The following is a 19,141-nucleotide window of genomic DNA, read 5'->3' as shown; positions in this document are numbered from 1 at the left end:
ACTTAAGTCAGGAATTGTTACTGATTTTTTAGAAATTCTGACATATATCCTAGCTTGTATTCTAAAAACTCACAAATTCCGATTTGATTTCTAGAACTTCTGACTTATTTTCCAAAATTCTGACTTGTTTTATAGAAATTGCAACTGGATATTTAAAAATTCTGGCTTGTTTTCTAAATATTCAGAAATTCCGACTTGTTTTTTTAAAATCTTCACAACTTTGTTAAGGATTTTGACTTAAGTCAGAAATTGTTACTGATTTTTTAGATATTCTGACACATATCCTGTTTTTTTTTTTGAAAATTCTGGCTTAACTTAGAAATTGTTACGGTTTTTCCAGAACTTCCGGCTTACCACAAAAGTTCTGAATTACTTTACAAGTTCCGACTTGTTTGTCGCAAGTTCTGACTTATTTTACAAAAATTTTGGATTGGTATTTTGGAAATTATGGCTTATTTTCTAAGTATTCAGAAATTTCGTCTTGTTTTTTTAAAAATCTTGACAACTTTGTTAAGGATATTGACTTAAGTCAGAAATTGTTACTGATTTTTTAGAACTTCTGAGACTTATCCTGGCTTGTTTTCTAAATATTATGACTTAGGTTAGAAATTGGTACCGTTTTTCCAGAACTTCCGACTTATCTCTCCGATTCCGATTTCTTTATCGCAAGTTCTGACTTATTTTACAAAAATTCCGGCTTCTTATTTTGTAAATTCTGAGTTGTTTTCTAAATATTCAGAAATTCTGTTTCCCCACCGAAAACTATCAATGACAATTCCCATCGTTCGATATTTGCCGATGTAATCAAGCAGATATCTTGATTTCTCATCGGCCGGCGTCGCGACGGCGAATTCGGCGGAATTATAAAACGATTATGCGTTGCATTTCGGGGAGGTGGAAATATTTATAACCGGCGCGCGTGTGTGCGTGTGTGTGTGTGTGTGCACCGACATAGAAAAACATATAAAGCGATCGGTTTGTCAAACGAGCTTCGTGATTTCGGTCGAAGGGATCGGCGGGTGTCGATCGCCAGCGAAAAATTTCCGAGAATCGTTCAAGAAATAAAATTACAGCCCGGCGTTATCGGGAACTCCGTTTTATGGCGCGTTTTTCGACAGACTTAACCGGTGTTGTCTCGCTAGCATTGACCCAATAAACGAGCAGTCGCGAGTGATTGAGAAAGCGGGACTTATTTTTCGCAAAGGTAAAGTCTGTTCATAGATATAAGAAAGTGACTAACTGATACGAATCAAGGAAAGACCCGGGCAAACTGTAAGAATGAAATATGGCCGAACAGGTCCGTACTTTGCTTAGAATTTAATTGTTTGGGGTTTTGTTAGGAAAGATACTAAACAATATTTATTTATGTAAGTATTTTTGTTTAAATCTAAAATAAAATTACAAATTATTTTTATTACCTACTTAAATTACTTAAAATTATTCAACACCTTTCGCATTTACCAAATTGTAATAAGATACTTAACTGAGGGCCATACCGTTAACGTATGAACTTGGACGAATTTGCGAGAACAGGTACTTCTCCAAGACATTATTGAAGCTAAGTTTGTTAAAGGTAAAGTCTGTTCATAGATATAAAACAGTGACTAACTGATACGAATTAAGGAAACACCCGGGCACGCTGTAAGAATGAAATATGACCGAACAGGTCCGTACTTTGCTTAGAATTTAATTGTTTGGGGTTTGGTTAGGAAAGATACCAAACCATATTTATTTATTTATGTATGTATTTTTCTTTAAATCTAAAATAAAATTACATATTGTTTTTATTACCTACTTAAATTACTTAAAATTGTTCACATAATATATCAGTATCACTATCGCTATCATCGCCTGTTCTAATTATTATTTATTCTATGTTATTTGCAATATGGATATACGATTGTTCTGCTTTTTCTATAGAATTTGTCCAACTTTGTGGACGGATGTTAAAAACTTCGGTTTCTATTAGTTTGAGGACATTGGAGTTAACACGGGCAAAAACATTGTTATGACGAATGGCAGATTTCAGTCGGTGCCAATCATACTCGATGGGATTAAATATACAGTGGTAAGGTGGAAGCCTTAAAACTGTATGCCCTAGATTTTTTGCGTAATTATCACAGACGTATTCCTTTTGTAGGTTCAAGCTTTGTAGAACCTCATTTAATTGCTTTTTGATCTTCGTGAAAATAAATGTCGTTATTATACATGTAGTTTTGGATTGTTGCTTTTGTGTCACACGAGGAAGGGGTTTCAAATAAATCAGACAAACAAAAATAGAAATTTTTATATAATTCCAATAAAGACCGTCTAGAAAAAGCGGAATAAGTAATTTAAACTTCTTCTTATTTAAGTATTGCACGGGTAGTTAAATAAAGTACTTAAAACATATATTTAAAAAATATGCGTTATTTTTCTTCTTTTGACTTTACCTGCTAAAATTGTTTTTTTTTTCAAAAAAAAAATCGGACACACCGTACGGTGTACGAAAAAAAGTTTCTCCATTATATTTCTTTTCAAGTATAAACCAAACATTTTCAAGTGAATTTCCCATTCGTATTGTTGATTGTTTACTTAAGTTTCGACGTTTTGAACAACGTTGCACCTTTTCGGGCAATGATGGAAACGCGTGAGTCAGGAAGCGTAGACGGACGCGATGCATACAAGCGAAGTCGCGTAAAAATGGCTACAGGTAATTACAGATCTCCGGATTCGACGCTTTATTTGGCGAATTGTAAACGTCTCGGATTTTTAATGATCCTTCTTCAAACCATACCATTTTTGTTTCCGATTTTTTAAAGGTAACGGTTTCGCCGATGAACATTTTGATATATTTTTTTAGAAAACTGGTAAAGCTAATAATAAAATTCTAACAACAATGTTGTTAGATTTCGCGATGATAAATTCTGGTAATCTTTCACCGATACACTTCTAAATTCATTGCAACAGGGCATCCCATTAAAAATAACAAAATTATGGCACATTTTTGAATTCGCCATGTTCAGTTACGTTAAAAGTTCAGAAATTCTGACTTAATTCGGAAATAATGATTAACAATCGAGAAATTTTGGGAAACTGACTTGTAGTTCAGAAGGTTTTACTAATTTCAAAAAAATTCTGCGATGTTTTACAGACATTTTGACTAAAACTGGAAATTCTGATCAACTTTCCAAAAATTTAGTCTGGTTTTTCAGAAAACATGACAAAGTGAAAGGTTTGGATATATTTTTCAGAATTTCTTACTAATTTCAGAGAAATTCTGATCAAATTTCCAGAAATTTTGACGTTTTATTCCAAAATTCTGAGTTAAGTGACAAATTCTGACTTTTTGTGGAACTTCTCACTAATTTTATAGAGGTTCTGAGTTGTTTTCCAGAAATTCTGAGTTTACTTAGAAATTCTGACTTGTTTTTCAGAAAATCTGGCAATTGAAAAATTTGCATATATTTTTCAGAATTTTTTACTAATTTTAGAGAAATTTTGATCAGATTTCCAGAAATTTTGACTGGTAAATTCTGAGTAAGTGACAAATTCTGACTCATTTTTCGGAACATCTCACTAATTTTAGAGAACTTCTGAGTTATTTACAGAAATTCTGACTTTACTTAGAAACTCTGACTTGTGTTTCAGAAAATCTGACAATTGGGAACTTGGATATATTTTTCAGAATTTCTTGCTAATTTTATTGAAGTTCTGAGTTTTTTTTCCAGTTGTGCTACGAAAAATTCTGAGCTAAGAGAGAAATTATAACTTATTCTGTAGATATTCGGACTAATTTTCCTGAAATAAGGACATGTTTTCCAGAAATTCTGACTAATTATGCAGAAGTTCTTAATTATTTTTTAAAAATTTTGAGTTGTTTTAAGGAAATTATTGTAGAATGATGTTCGATACTCATTATGACCGGCGTATTTAGGGTTGCATATTTAATGTTAAAAGTCAATGCGCCCCTCTTGTGTTGTCGGCCGATGTTTTGTGATCGTGGCCGCCATTTTGTAAAATTTTTTCCCGAATTTTGTTGTTACTACGACTCCAAAACTACATTCCAAATTATATAATATAACAAAATACATCAATTAAAGTTGTTTTGGTCACATATCGCCTATCTACCCTAAGGTGCAAGGTTGAATAATGTTTTGCAACTGGTATACAAATATCCTCCATCTTTTCTTATCTAGTGCCAGTCCTCTTTCTTGTTATTTTGGTTTTAGTTGATATTTCCCTCTTTCTTATAAAGCTTGATTTTAAAGAGCGAAATAGTCTTGAGGTATTTAGTTCTGTTTGGTGGTACCCGTTGCTACTTAATTGAACCCTCATTACCTCTACTAAGTAACCGGGTGTGCCGGTTCCTGTTTTTTTTATTACATCGTCCATAACTAAATTAAATAGCTAGTTAACGCTCTCGTTTACTGTAAAGTATACTAATGCTGTTGTCGGTTCTGACGCAATTCTTGCTGTTCTTACATGTGGACATTATGGCTGAAATTAGTCTTCCTTCAACGCCTCGCTCCATCAAACTCTGCCTCACCGCATATTTTGCAAGTTTCTCAAAAGCCGTCTCTAGGTCTAGGAATGCTAGCTACATCTCCTTATTGCTGTTTGGTACCTTTTCCATAATTTCTGGATACTGAAGATGCTTCTTCCTTTCCTGAATCCGTTTTGTGATTGGTCTAGTTGTGGTTTATTTTTATTACCTATTGTAAACACTAGTAGATGATTTTTAGATTGTTAGATAGAAAAAAAAAACCGTCAGTTATACTCCGTAAAATTGGAAGAAATAGATATACAACAATCCTGATTTCGTCGCAGTGGTAGTTGATTGTTAAAGACCGATAGTCCACGAATTTCGCGGATCTATAACATTCCAATTTTATCATTTTCGAGCGCTAATTTCCCGTTCGCGTGCCGCCCCTTTCATCGCGTTACAAAACGCGACGCGACCTTTTCAAAATTCCATTCATTAAATCACGATGATGTCATTTGTGGCGGGCAGACGTAAAAATCCGCGTAATATATCGCCGGGCCGGCTATAAATAAGTCGGCGCGTTTTTTTCCGCTAAATTTCGCCGTGATTTCATTCGGCGCGTTCGTTTATATCGTGCGCGACCTCGCGCAGGAATCTCACGCGAAATGCAACGCTCGCTTCAAATGTAAACAAACAAACGCGCGTTTGCCATTTTCACTACTGTCCTCGTTTCTGCGTCCAAACTGTATAAACTGTATCTTAATACGGACGTGGGGGCGCTAGCATCGGCAGAACTAAATCAACATCTGTTTTTTTTTTCTTGTAAGTTTATTTTAGTGGAAATGCATTTTGAAAGTAGGCAAAAACCGGAATTGTTTTTTGTTGTCAAGAAGGCGTCGAAAAAAATTATAAGCGAAATTTTATGCGACAACAATTTTTTTTCGCTGGCTAAGAAGGTAAGATATCGTGACCCAGAGAATCGACGAACGGATAGAGACATTAGAAGCTAAAGTTGATATTATTGGAATGGCAGTTAAAAAATGTTCTGATAGAAAAAGACGAACTTTATCTTAAAATGGATCAACTGGTACAAAATGCGAAACTTGTCAACTTCGTTTATATGGGCTTCTTGAGGCTAATGCTGCCTTAAAGACTAAGGTCTCTACACTCATGGAAGATAAGCGTTGCTATCCTATTGGTAAAAGACAGTCAAAGGAATCATGTATTTTAGCACAAAAAGAACCTCAAAAATACCAACTTACTGATCGTTGAGGAGCTTACTCTACGCAGATACAGTTTGCTAATATTTTCGAGTGATAAGACGCGTACAAAGGAGGGGAGAATATTTGCGAATATAAATAGGTAAATTTTTAATTTTTTGAAAAAATTTAGAAATGATGACCTTCTTAAAGCCCAAAATATTAATGAAATACAGGATGTTTCATATGAAAAATATATGTTTGGTTTCCCATATATTAATGAATCACCCCGTATATTTGAAAGTGATTTTACTTTTTTTTTTGGTCTTATCGACAACTTTTGCATTTATTTTTATTTTTACTATTTATGTTGAAAATGATGTAATTGGTAGGTTAATTTTGTATTTTGGTATATTTTCCCATTAATTTTTAGAAACAATTTAAATTAGGTACAGTTCCGGCCAGCTTTCTGAACAGCAATTAAAAATCCAATAAAAAAAACATCTGAAAACGCTGCGTAGGTGTTTTTTTTTTGGCACCGTCACTCCAAATATTTTATGATCGATTCGCGGAAAAGTTATTTGCCCACTAGACATTCTCATCGAAAATAAATCTCGATTGGTTATGCGTCATATTATTTTGAGGCTCAAAACAGTCAGATGTTTCACACAAACCGACGTAATGTTTAGAATGCCCGCTTGAGAAGGAACAAACATGTTAAAAATTTATTAATATTACAAGTTTGACGTCCGGGCCCAGTAAGTTTTATTTGGGACCTTAATTTCAAAATTACAGCATTATACGAAGGTCTCTTTCATTAACAATTAAATATAGTTGGACAAATAGCAAGTCAATATTAATATTTTAAGCCGCTGCTTGCTCAAGTTGAAAGAGATTTTGAAAAATGCGGTTACTAATGCAAGACATCTTTTTTCTTCCTGTATATACCCAAATATAAATGTCAATAAAAACATTGCAATATTCGAAGCCTAAGATTAAAGTTTAAGGAAGTAACGAGAAAAAAAAAGTTGATTAATATCCAAGTGTACACGTTAAAAATAATTTCTATAAATCTGACACCAAAAAAAAATCTTTATTTTCGCTATGAGTTCCTTTAAAATAGTTCTAAAATTTAAAAAAATTAACAAGTTACTGTAGAAGCATTTATGTGGAAAGGTATGACATATGACAACCAGAAAAAATATAGTAATAATAGACATTTTTCCATAATACACACTCAATTTATAAAGTTTACGTTATAACAAATTTCCAGAGTTTACTACCTTCTTACGAAATAACTCGGAAGCAATTATGTTTTTATTATTTATTTTAGATTTATAACGTCGTAAAACGTTTATTTATCGTAAGGTGGTAAATAATCGTGTATTCATTTATTTATTTATTTCATACATTGACTATTCCTACTAAAGCCTCAAGTAGTTCTGGTAATACCTCAACAAATTTCACTAATTCCCAAAATTAGTATACCAATGTATAAACCTACGGTTTACCCCAGTTTTGGTTGGTTTTGGTTAGTGTTGCAGGGGATGGGGATGACGAGGCTCGCCGTCGCGACGCTGCTCGTCCTTTTTTTCGCCCAACGCACAGGCGCCTGTAGCTGCATGATGCAGCATCCGCAGCAGCAGTACTGCAATTCCGATTTTGGTAAGTTATCCGCTTCCATCGCCCAAAATGTCCATTAATATCGAGTCCAGGGTGTTTTTCTACCCCTAGCAACTACAAAAACTTCCGGTTCATTGTAGAATAGACGGCGTTCTTTCCAACTACTGTACTGTCGGTAAATTTATGTGAAATTAACGCCACGTGTTTCACGCAAACATCGTCTGACAGCGTTGGATCGGTTCTTCAAAAATTTCAATTTTTTACTTTCTTCGAAAGGTTATTCGAGGTGAACAGTCGAAATGTTCTAGTCATATTGGTCACATTTTCCACAAAATTGAGATTTCAACTCTAAAATTTGGAAATTTACGATACAGTATTGATGTCTACTTTTTGATCCTCCTCGTACATTTTCTATTAAGTGCAAAATTCTGAAATGGTTTAAAAAAAAATTCTAATAGAACGCAACGAAGACGGCACTTAAAGAAGAAGAGAATAGATATATTCAAAAATAAAAATACAATATATAATTGTCATAAGCGTATGAAGAAAATTGAATAGGCATGTGAGAGCAGAAAGCAACATTAAGGATAGTCTATTTTACAAAAGAGGATTAATGAGAAAAATTTAGAACTCTTGTATAAAAGCAACGCAATAGTTTAGGATTTTACAAAAGAGGAGCATAAGAATAATGACAAACATTAAGAACTCTTGTAGAGGAAGGAATGTCTAATAGATAAAATTCAAAAATAAAAACACAATACGTGATTGTAATAAATGTATGTAGAAAATTGAAAACAGGAAGCAAAGTTAACGATAGTCTTTTTACAAAAGAGGACCATAGGATTAATGACAAATATTAAGAACTCTTGCGGAGGGAGGAATGAATGTCTGATAGATATATTCAGAAACAAAAATACGATACATAATTGTAATCCAGAAGATCGTGCTGCCTAATTCACAACCTTTCGATAACTGAGAAACGACTTTATTATAACTGCATTAAAATATATCAACAGAAACTTTAAGAAAATTAATCCGACCAGAACAATATTATAAATGTCGATGATGTTTCTTTCGTGTTTTTATTTTTGTAAAAGCGAATCTACACAAAGTAATTTTATTATTGTTATTATTATCACCTTAGGCGATTTTATAGAAAAAAAAAGCATAGAGACCGTCATTATTGATAAAACATTTTTTTTTTTGCATAAACGGTGATTCTCACTTTTTGTTGGCTTAATATATTTTTACGTCTAGTTCCGATTATAAGGCGCAATAACGGTCGAGCAATATTTATTTTAGCTAATCTTATACATGCTAAAGCGCTAGCTTTATAACGTCAATTACCACCGACTTGAGTCGTATTTTAATCGCGAATTACTGCGACAGCAAAATAATAGCCGTCCGGATATAGAGAAAACGCTGACAGTTCCATATACATGTGTACCTACGTGATTGATTTATGTTTTTATTTCGATACTAATCAGCGGTTTTGATTTAATTTTCATTATGTACACTGATTTTGCGCGTTTCAGTAGAATTTATACTCTACGAGGTGTGTTCAGAAAGTTACCAGACTTTTGTAATTAGGCGGGCTACTTACCTTCTTCGATATATTTTTTTGTTATGTTGGTACACATGCCTCTAACATATGTTCACAAGACACACATAACTGGTGACGAAACATGGGTATATAGACATCCATGAAAGGAAGTGTATTATATCTGGAATTACTTTGAAGGGGACCACATCGATTTTGATGAATAAGTAAATACTTTTTCACCATACTTTTTGATCACACCTCGTATAGGTAACAGAAAATCATTATAATGCAAAGTTTACAGGGACGGAAATGGCAAAATTTACGCAAAAATGAGACGGATATATAAAATAATGAACAGCGATTTAAGATTTAAGATAAGTTTTCTATTCGTCTCAGCGACCATCAGTTTGGTTTAACAGTACATTTAAACAAAATAATTCCTGTTGGAAGTCTAAAGTTATGCTTAAACCAACCACCAAACTCTGTTGATGATTTATCTAAACGGAATGAGGTTTTAACGGAAAATTTTGCAGACGTAAAGCTTAAGAGATGAATTGATAATGATAAGGTTCATTAATCAAGTGTGCCATCTGCACAGTAATGATTCAAGATTTACAAAATTCGGTAACCTGTACCAAAACTTTCAAGTCGAATTAATTATAAGAGTATTATAATATGTCTTTTTTGTGTCATATGCGTTTTCTTTAAAAAAAAACGGTTTACAAGATTCATTTTCGTTATTAGTGTTTCGTATTTCTTTGTATAATAAATACCGTAAACTGTAGATATAATCTTATAATTATAATAATTAGAATTTTTTGTAAAAAAAAATTTTTTTAAATATTTTTATGTAAATGGTAAATATTGTTATATAATTATCATGGGCGATCATTACATAACAGCTATTGAATAGATTTGTTTTATAAACTTTTTATATATATTTTTTTAAATAAAACAGTTATATTAAAAGTGGTTACATAGTAAAGTAAATGACAATTTTCAGTGCGCTTGGAAGGTTAGAGTTTATATCAAATGTACTAGGTTGTTCATTATATTTTGACACCCATCTGAAGGGTTAAAAAAAGTGTAAATACAAAAAAATAAGATTTTTGCTCTATTATCTTAAGCAAATGGCAGAAAAAACAAGCGACGATCGCAAGCAGTCAAAATGACAGCAACGTCATTTTTTTAAATTACTTTGTTATTAGCGTAATTCGTGGATATTTTTCCTGATTTTAAAAACATATGACATTTCTTTAACCGTTTTTGAGATAAATCAGTTTAAAAATAATTATCATTGGAGGTGATAAAATCATGGTCCAGAAATCGAATGATAATTATTTTGAAACTTAAATATCTTAGAAACGGCTAAACGAAATGTCAATAAAATCAAGAAAAAAGATCTACGACTCAAGATAACAATATATAGGACATTCAGTTAAAGATGTTGCTGTCATTTTGACAGCTTGCGATCGTCGTTTGTTTTTTCTGACATTGGCATAAGATAACGGGGCAAAAATCTTCAAACTTTTGTATTGACTCTTTCTTTCTATCTTTCAAAATAACCCTGTAGGTGGGTGTCAAAACATAATGAAACACCCCGTATAACATTTGGTCCTTCCTCCATAGTACGGTACCAAAATGTCGACTGCAAGAAGTTCCAAGAGGGTTGCAAAAAGGAAATTACGGAGGGGTTGGGACTTTGAGGTATTTGATTTCAATAAATATTTAAATTTTCTAAGAATAACGTTATATTAAAAAAAAATTGAGAAAATAAACAGTCCCTTATTTGCAATCGAGAGAGTCAAAAATTTATGTGGTATATATAAGACTTTTATACCGAATTTAATGAAGTCCTAAAGCTTTTTTTCGTGGAAGGTACATGGAAAGGGACACCTGCGGGCGTGGTTGAACCACATTTGCATTAAAATACTTTAATGATGCCGTTTCAGTAATCCTGGGGCGCGTCAGGCGCGAACAAACTTACAACTCGACCTACATGAGGATCTATAAGGTCAACGTGAGGAGAAAATTCAAGATATCGGAGAAAGGCGAGGTTGCCCTCAAAGCGGGACGCGTCGTGACGCCCCTGGACGGCGCCATGTGCGGCGCGGGCCTCCCACTGGGCAAACTCTACGTCATTTCGGGACGCATCGTCAACTTGAAGGTACCCTCCATTGAAGCCATTAAATAGATAAATAAATAGATGAAAATAACAAAAATGGAGCTAAATAAGATGGTTGGCTACGACCCGAGTTTTTAATGATATTTATATGAATATTCTTTACAAACTTGTATTGCCTTGCTCGTTTCTTTAAAGCCCGTTTATTTATTCCACAGCGAGAAACGATATTTTCGTAGGGCTTTCGAAAATAAAATATATTTTTTTAATATCTGCGGTACCAGTGTACGCCAGTGGTTTCTTTTAAAATAAAAATTATTCTCACAATCTCCAATCATTATTAATTATTGACATTTAATTAGAAAACACCCTGTATTGTGAAATATTGCTTTAACAGTTTGACACGCACAATACATGTCCTAGCAAATTTGGGAAATATTATATATTGTTTATTATATTTGACATTCCATTTTATTTCTATTTATTATAAATACACATAACATAAGATAAATTATTATTTTTTATTATTATTATTATTTATTATAAATAAATTGGAATTAATAAATCATAACAGTTAAATTCTGTTTTTATTTTATTTTAGGACGATTTAATTTAGTTTTTTTTTAATTATTGACCTTTTGCAGCAAGAGCTACTTGTCGCCTAGCGGCCAGTACTTTTCGAAGCCACCCTGTATATCCAAAATATTGAAATCCCTGTGAAAATTTATTTTCTCGCCGTAAAATTGCCAAAAAAACGCCAAAGAAAAAAGGAACCGTTGAAATTTTGGTGGCTAGATTAGGATATTAAAACTTGCAGCCACTGTTCACCCTGTGCGATCTAGTCGGCGAGTGGCGCCACTTCACCAAACGCCAACAGAAGGGCCTGAGGTTGCTCTACGAGCGTGGTTGCTCTTGTCGCATCTCGAACTGCCTTTACCGTTCATGTCGTCGTCACAAAGACTCCTGCTCGTGGCAAAACGAGTGCGAAATACAACAGGTATTTTTCGTGTTACGGTAGGGTCGCTGGACCAAAGAAGCAACAAAAAACCAACAGCATTTAACTATAACAATTTCGGTAATTGGAAGAAAAAACTTTGAATCCATGCATCCATCCATCCAACTACCAACAAGCTACCAACTAGTCTGCACCGGTATAGATACTCCGTTCTTTCAACTTCCATCAGCACCGTTCAAAGAGCTTAGAGCTAATAGGTGATGACTGCCTCATACTCACATGAGCAGTCTCCTGGGTGAGTACAGTACAGTGTTAAACCTTCCGGACTTTCCTTGAAGGTGTGATTTATTATTTTTTTGAAGCAAAATATGGAGGAAAGCGATTAAAAAATGTTAGAGTTTGGGAAGTGCAGTTTCCTCACAAGAGAAAACAAAGTTGGGAGATGGGAAAGAAGAAATAATAAGGAACTCCGAAAGCAAAACTAAGCAACAGTGCAAACACAACGACATATAGAGCTAGTCCTAAGGTGAGATGGATGGGCCCCGACATAAATGAACTATACATCGACAACTTTAGAAAATAGAAAATAGAAAAGAATGGAGGAACAAAGTCGACCAAGCCGCCGGCCTTCCAAGCCTGCAGGACTGTTGATCATCATACTTGAAAGGTTTGGTATGCGCTGAGGAAGGAAAAATAATAGAGAAATTTGGTTTAACGTTCAACCACATTCCAATGTATCGACGTAGATGGTGGACAATTCCAACATTAGATTTGAAGCCGCAGTTTTTGTTTCAAGATTTACCTAATTGTCTACAGTTTGCTCAATTTTTGTAAAAATATGCACACCGAACTTCCTTAATAAGATTCCTTTTACCGACGAAGCAATATGTGTTGGCTACCTCATGTTGTGCTGCCAGTGGGTCAATATTCGCAGACTTAAATCTTCTGGACTTTTCTTGACGCTCTACAAGTGCAAAACTGAAGAGGAGAGACAGGAGAAAAGAAAGCTGGCGATAGATGGGAAAGAATCTATTTAACCCACCTAATATTGTAGACTCAGCAATAGGAGAGGTAATAGTAAAATGAGATGGATGGACGAGGTGACGGAAGACAAAAATGAAATCGAGATCAACCCCTGCAAGAGAAAAACAGACTAGAGAAAAGAATGGATAAACAAGGTCAACCAAGCCTGTACTGTACTGTTATTCATCATACTGAGGAAGGGGAAATAATAGAGAAGTTTAGTTTAACATTCAAAGACATTTAAGAAGGCGTATTGAGCTAGATGATAGCGAGCAGTTCCAACAATCGATTTGAAGTTTTTTTCGATACCATTACCAAACCTGACATGTTTAGACGTTGGTTTTTTTATTGCTTTTCGTATAGGAAACTCCGACTTTTTCCGATTTTCATTTTTGAATTGAGTTCGGAAAGTTTTCATTTTTTTAAATTTTTGTTTTCAAAGCAGTCGGATTAATTCTCTACTTGGTCTAACTATCACTAGAGGGCACTTTACCGAGAGTATTTTTTTTATTTTTCTTAAGTCTTATTTAAATTAGAAAGTACGAAAGAGATGTAACTTTGAAAAAAATTGGAAAAATCGTTTTTTTAAAGGTCGGTACATTTTTAAAAATCTGGAAAAAAAGTTGAACTTTATCCAACGAAATTAGTCCACATTCTCAAAAACAACCTAAAGTTTTAATATCTTTTATTAAAGACAGGTAAAAGAAACGGTTAAATACTTGCCTAAATTGAATTATTTTATAATTTATTTATAATATTTGAAATTGTTCCTCTTAGTCTTATCCATAACTCTTGTGTCTAACATTTTTTTCTAAAACAAATAAAAAACAGTTTCCAATTTGAAATGATATTATGGCCTGCATTTCCACTTGTTTTCCCATAACAGAAATGCATATCACCTTAGTGTAAAGTATTCCGGGGAATAAAAAAAGTCGATTTGTGGCTAAACGATAACACTTATCGACTTAAAACAAGAGTAATAATTTTTTAGGATTTGTGATTCTGCTTAAGGCAACCTGTTCTATTTTGCAATATCAGTCTACATAAATAAAATACAGGTAAAGTGCCTGCAGCCTAGTATCAACTGATTCTCGCTGTCTCTGTCTCTTTGAGATCTACTTTAAACTCTCCCCACTCCGCAGGGCGTGTGCCTGCGTAGCAGCGGCGACAGCTGCGCGTGGGGCAAAACCAAGAAACTAGCGGCCTGCAGGAGAGAGAAACGCAGGCCGAGCGCGTTCGTGCCCTAAGCAGCCCTTAACCCTTGAGCAGACCGTCGCCGTAACGTCGTAACTACCACCAATCTTACCAACCATTTCTGTGTGATCCGGATAGAAGGTCTGCTCGATCAGGGGGAACGAGTCTTTGCCGAATCTCCTCTGGAGCTGCACCAGATGGGCGAACACCCAAGGTTTATCCTACAACATCGCCATTTTCGATCCGGATCGAGAAAATTCAGTTCTAGTCTCACCTGGAAGTTGTAAACCGCGTCCAAATTGTTGATGCTGGGCACGCCGCCATATTTCAACGCCAGCAGAAGCTTCTTGTGGTCTTCGCCAGCGTCTCGCAGGTTCTGTCTCACCTGCAACAGACGCGGATATTTATTTTGGGTTTATTTATTAGGTCCTTCCTAGTTAGCATCGATTTCGACGGACCGGACGAGATGAAGTATTTTCTATGTTATTTTGGACACTTTATTTTTAATTAGTTAACATAGGAAGTACAAAAAAAGTAACTTCAAAAAAATTTGTAAAAACCGTTTTTTTTAATCTGAAATTGTTCATTTTATTCTTATCCATCAGTCTGATATTTTATTCTTTTGGTTAGTTTAGTTTAGGTTTCGATAATAAAATAAAGGTATTCTTCTTCTAAAGACTTTAAATAAGGAAGTACGAAAAATATGTAACTTCGAAAATATTTGGAAAAACCGTTATTGTCTAAACTCGGTACATTTAAAAAAAAAAAACACAGGAAAAAAAAGGTTAATAAGGCTTATAGTTTTAATACCTTTTATTAAAGAAACAGTTTTGGCAGGTAAAAGGAAACGGTTTACTGGTGTAAATTGAGTTATTGGTATTCAGGGCGTCCAGATAGATTTGTTTCCCATATATTTATAATAGTTGATATTGTTCCTTTCAGTTTTATCCATAAAACAAATAAAAAACAAGATGCATTACTTTGACAAACTATTCGGACGGCCTGTATATATTTTTCCATTTATTGTTATTACTTTTCTACGAAATTACATCCTGTACATATTAGAATATAATATTTTCAAGGTATAAATAAGTTTAAACAACTTTGGTCCTCAATGTTTGATATTTTCCACAGGATCTGAAATGAGAGGCCAACTCGTTATATTATATGTATACTGTTGTGTATACAATTGGTCAAGAAAAATAATCCCTCCTTTGAGTTTGGAATATTATAGGCACCTGCAATTGTTTTTAACCGATAGTATATTGTTGTTGCCAGGTGATCCTGGATTATCGTTAATAAATAACACCTATTTAAGATATCTTTTTTTCAATAACTCCCCTTAGGTCACAACATTACCCAAAGAGCAGGTTATTGTGTTATTATTAGCGGTTTTCAAGAAATTTAGCTTTTATAATGTTAAAAGTTGGTTTTTAAAACACCTAATGAATATTCTGCCGGTACTATGGAACTTAGCAATAAAGTAACGAACTTTTGCAGAGAAGCGAAGAAAAATCAATGACTAAGATGACACCGTTATAATAACGAACGGTCATCACGAATATAAGAAAAAAGATGTTCTTCATTTTTTTTTAATTTTTTTTACATAGTCTCCATCAATCATATATTATTCAATCTCCTTAAAATATATACATACTTAGTACATGTATAACTGAAACTGAAACCTGAAAATAAGAAGAGCAACTCTATGTATTTGAAAGTTGCAGAATAAAAAGTAAATAAATAAGTAATCCTCCCTTACCAGTAAAAAGTCCGGTTTGAAAGATCTCCCCACCCTAGTGCCGCCCCTGTAAACCGCCATGGATACCATGGCCCCTGCGTCTGCGCTCGCGGTGACCGTGATCTCCCTGAACTCCGCCTGTTCTACTTTAACTTCATACTCCCCCACCTTCTTGCCCCTAAAGTACTTGCTCCAGTCGGTGTTCTGGTCGTCTATCACCAACAGGGTCAAGTGTCTTCCGGATACCGAGGAAGTCACCCTTGTGGCGCTGCAGAAAAGAAGCTTATCACAAATTATTCGTTATTAGATCCTACGGTTCAAACGAGCAAAGGAAACTAACCAAACAAAACTAACCAAAAAATCGAGAGCTATTGGAGTATATTTTTGAGGTATTTTGTTCGGATCTAAGCCAAAGATGGGCGTCACTTTCAAGTTTTCCATTCAGATATTTTATTTGGTAGAAGTAGGAAAGATTTTGTTTAATTCCTTTTTTGTAACGAACACAAACCTAGGTTAATTATGGCTTTTTTGGATTTCAAACATTCATGCCGATAAAAAGATAATTGTGGATCAGCACGTCAGCATGAAAGGTAAAATTGTCAATGGTTTCTATTGCAATTCTACGAATTAAAAACCTTCATTATGGCAACAGTTCTGGGTTTATTTAAAATAACATTAAAGTGTATAAATTTTCATAAAATAAAAATGCCTAATTCCATTTTTCGTCCATTGATAAAGCGTCTAAAATATATGACAATAAAATAAAATATATGACAATAGTTACAACAATTGAAGACTGTTAAATTAATTTTATGGGCCTTTGCGCACCCACTTGAACGTTAAATTCAGAGCTGTTATTAAGAAGTTTTAGAAGAAATATATTGAGTGTTAATTGATCCCTATAGACTTAATGTTTAAGTTATTTATTACACATTAGCTCGCAATCGGGATCTTATAGGCACAAATAGGGTCGAGTGTCCTCCTGACAACGACATCATAATGGTTATTTGTCTGCCCTCCCCATATCATAGGTATTCCATAAGGTAGGGATCGTCTGGTTAGGTTATTCCAGTGCCTTAAACCTTCTTCACATATCTACTTAAAATGCGATGATCAAGGTTTGTCTTGATCGCCAATTTTCCCTTGCTTTACTTTTTATTTACTAAATATTTGGGAATATTTCTCTTTCGGAGATTCCCAGAGGCGTAGCATCGCAGTGGCGGTACTTGCCTCGACACTGCCGCCCCCAAGAACGAAGCTCCCTGGTCCCTCGCCTGGCCCGTCAAAGACTGCACCCGCTGTAGCAGACTCTCCCTGGACTTGGCCGGTGAGCTCGGAGCGCTGGTCGTCTTCGAACCTGGCCTGAAATTGAGGGACAAGTCGCCGGTACTGCCCAGCTGGGTCGGCGGTGGTGGCGGCGGAGCCTGCAACAAAATCAGTCAATAAAATAACAGAAATCAGCCGTCAATATGGCTTAGAAAGCAACATGACCTTTTGATTAACAACACACATATAGAAAGAGTGAACCATAATCAATGAGGATTCGAATCGCTTCCAGGAAGCAAGGGCAGCCTTCAACCGGATACCGGAAAGTCTCAATGGAGACATCAAAATCAGACTTTTTGGATGCTATATTTTTTCTGTATGGAATGGAGTCATGGCAAAAGGAAGCCTTTGTGTTAATTAAAATTAAAGCTGTCAATCGCGTTAACGGTTTGCTGGTTAAGGCTAGAAGGCTTTTTTTTACTAATAAAAACTTCTTGATATATATATTTATATCTTGAAAATCCATGTTCTTCGAAAAAGTAGGCAATGACCCTTTGGCACAACTAATATTTATGTCTGTCAGTACTTTTTTATGCAGTTATTCTAAAATTAAAAATTAAAATTAAATTTTACGTTTCAAATAAAAATTTCAAGTTAACGCAGAATAAATCTGTTAAAACGTCAAAACAAGAAGTGTACTATATTTTTGGTCGTATTATAACAGTAGCGAATAAACTCGCACATATCGTTAGGTATAAAATATCACGTGTCCTGAGTTTGATGATTAGGCATTCCTGTGGAAATTTCTTCTTGCGCGGGACCCAATGTCGTAGAAAACAATTGAAATCACCTGCGGTTGTGACGTAACGGGAGGCGGCTTCGCGTAGGGATCGACCTGAGTGTCGCCATCGTCGCACTCCGAGGACAGGTCCCCGGAGCTGAACCTCCTCTTCAGGTAATTGACATTGGAGGTGAAGGACTGACGGAAACTGCTGAACGAAATGGTTGGGCCGTTTGCGGGCTGCCCGCAGTATTTGCCGCAGTCGTTAATCTTGCCGGACTGTAGGCCTGCTGCCTCTAGCGCGCCCTCTGTCGGATTCGGGGCCAACCTTGAAAAATCGGACGTTATTGTATTACCGATGCGGCGCGCGGCGGGCAGGTTTGAACAAGCAGGCTCAATTATTTGTTTCGCTGTATGCTTGGTACGAAATCCCGGTAACTGTCCATAAAATATCGATACACGGAAAATAGATTGTGAAGTTTAGTCCAGTGCCGAGCTTTAAACAAAAACAGATTTAAATTTGCTAGAGCCTTTCAAAGAAAATATTAAAATCCTGAGGGAAAGTATCGTTGATTTAAAATTAAAGTTGTTATCTTGTTATTATTATTATTAAATTAAATTTGATGATGTGCAGTTTTATTTCCAAATATATTTATTTATTATCATATCTCAGAATAAAAAATACATGGTGACGTTTTTCTACATTATTTACCCCTCCAAAGGCAGGTAATCCAATTTCTAGTGCAAATATATACCACAGAATGAATTTTAGATATCGCGTCTTTTATTTTCTAAATAAAGGCCTTTCACGAAAAATCCTCATTAATAGGAATAATGCGTTGGTATTTTTATCGAGGGTGTCACGTCGTTATATACAGATGCATTATATAAGTAAAGATTTAAGAGAAACCTGTCTACTTACAAAATACCCAGTAAACGTAGTGATTTTCAAATATATTGTCTTTATCAAAGTAAGGTTGTTCCTACCTTGGATAAATTTTAAAAATTTTAAAAATTTTGTGCAAAACAATCTGTTCAAAGATATGCCCAATAACAGGGTTGTTGTCGTGGATAACGCTTACCACAGCTGTCTGTTATGCAAAACATCAGCCTCGTCAAGTCCAGGAATATTTGCTAGAAAATGACATTTATTTTGAATTCAGTTGCACAGGCTAAGCATACTGTTTTACGACTGCCTCCATGTCAATGTATCTTTAACCCCATAGAGC

General features: G+C 34.8%; 2 protein-coding genes across 2 annotated transcripts in view; one reads left to right on the top strand and one right to left on the bottom strand.

The window, feature by feature from the left end:
* LOC132703226 (synapsin) overlaps window positions 1–19,141 on the bottom strand; it is a 32,788-nt gene that overhangs the window by 12,177 nt on the left and 1,470 nt on the right. Inside the window, exons 2-6 of the mRNA XM_060672352.1 lie at window positions 17,982–18,350; window positions 17,096–17,289; window positions 15,887–16,133; window positions 14,399–14,509; window positions 14,241–14,345 (exon numbers count right to left, since the gene is read on the bottom strand). Coding sequence (XP_060528335.1) covers window positions 14,241–14,345; window positions 14,399–14,509; window positions 15,887–16,133; window positions 17,096–17,289; window positions 17,982–18,350 — 1,026 coding nt within the window. The remainder of the gene's footprint in view (window positions 1–14,240; window positions 14,346–14,398; window positions 14,510–15,886; window positions 16,134–17,095; window positions 17,290–17,981; window positions 18,351–19,141) is intronic.
* Window positions 468–14,316, top strand: LOC132702900 (tissue inhibitor of metalloproteinase). Its single transcript, XM_060671758.1, has 5 exons — window positions 468–1,204; window positions 7,201–7,329; window positions 10,783–10,997; window positions 11,770–11,949; window positions 14,073–14,316. Exons 2-5 carry the CDS (start codon window positions 7,212–7,214, stop codon window positions 14,175–14,177), a joined length of 618 nt encoding a protein of 205 aa, XP_060527741.1. The 5' UTR covers window positions 468–1,204; window positions 7,201–7,211; the 3' UTR covers window positions 14,178–14,316.

The sequence above is a fragment of the Cylas formicarius genome, unplaced genomic scaffold (genome assembly GCF_029955315.1).
Source record: "Cylas formicarius isolate icCylForm1 unplaced genomic scaffold, icCylForm1.1 PGA_scaffold_6__28_contigs__length_40554024, whole genome shotgun sequence".
Taxonomy (NCBI): Eukaryota; Metazoa; Arthropoda; class Insecta; order Coleoptera; family Brentidae; genus Cylas; species Cylas formicarius.
Note: the sequence above shows the minus strand (reverse complement) of the source record. Positions and strands in the feature narration are given on the sequence as shown.

What these genes read in the sequence shown, in the direction of transcription:
- LOC132702900 (XM_060671758.1), top strand. Translation starts at nt 7,212, where the DNA reads ATGGGGATGACGAGGCTCGCCGTCGCGACGCTGCTCGTCCTTTTTTTC. An exon ending in GTACTGCAATTCCGATTTTG is followed by an intron (nt 7,330 to 10,782) that starts GTAAGTTATCCG and finishes ATGCCGTTTCAG; the next exon opens with TAATCCTGGGGCGCGTCAGG. An exon ending in GACGCATCGTCAACTTGAAG is followed by an intron (nt 10,998 to 11,769) that starts GTACCCTCCATT and finishes TAAAACTTGCAG; the next exon opens with CCACTGTTCACCCTGTGCGA.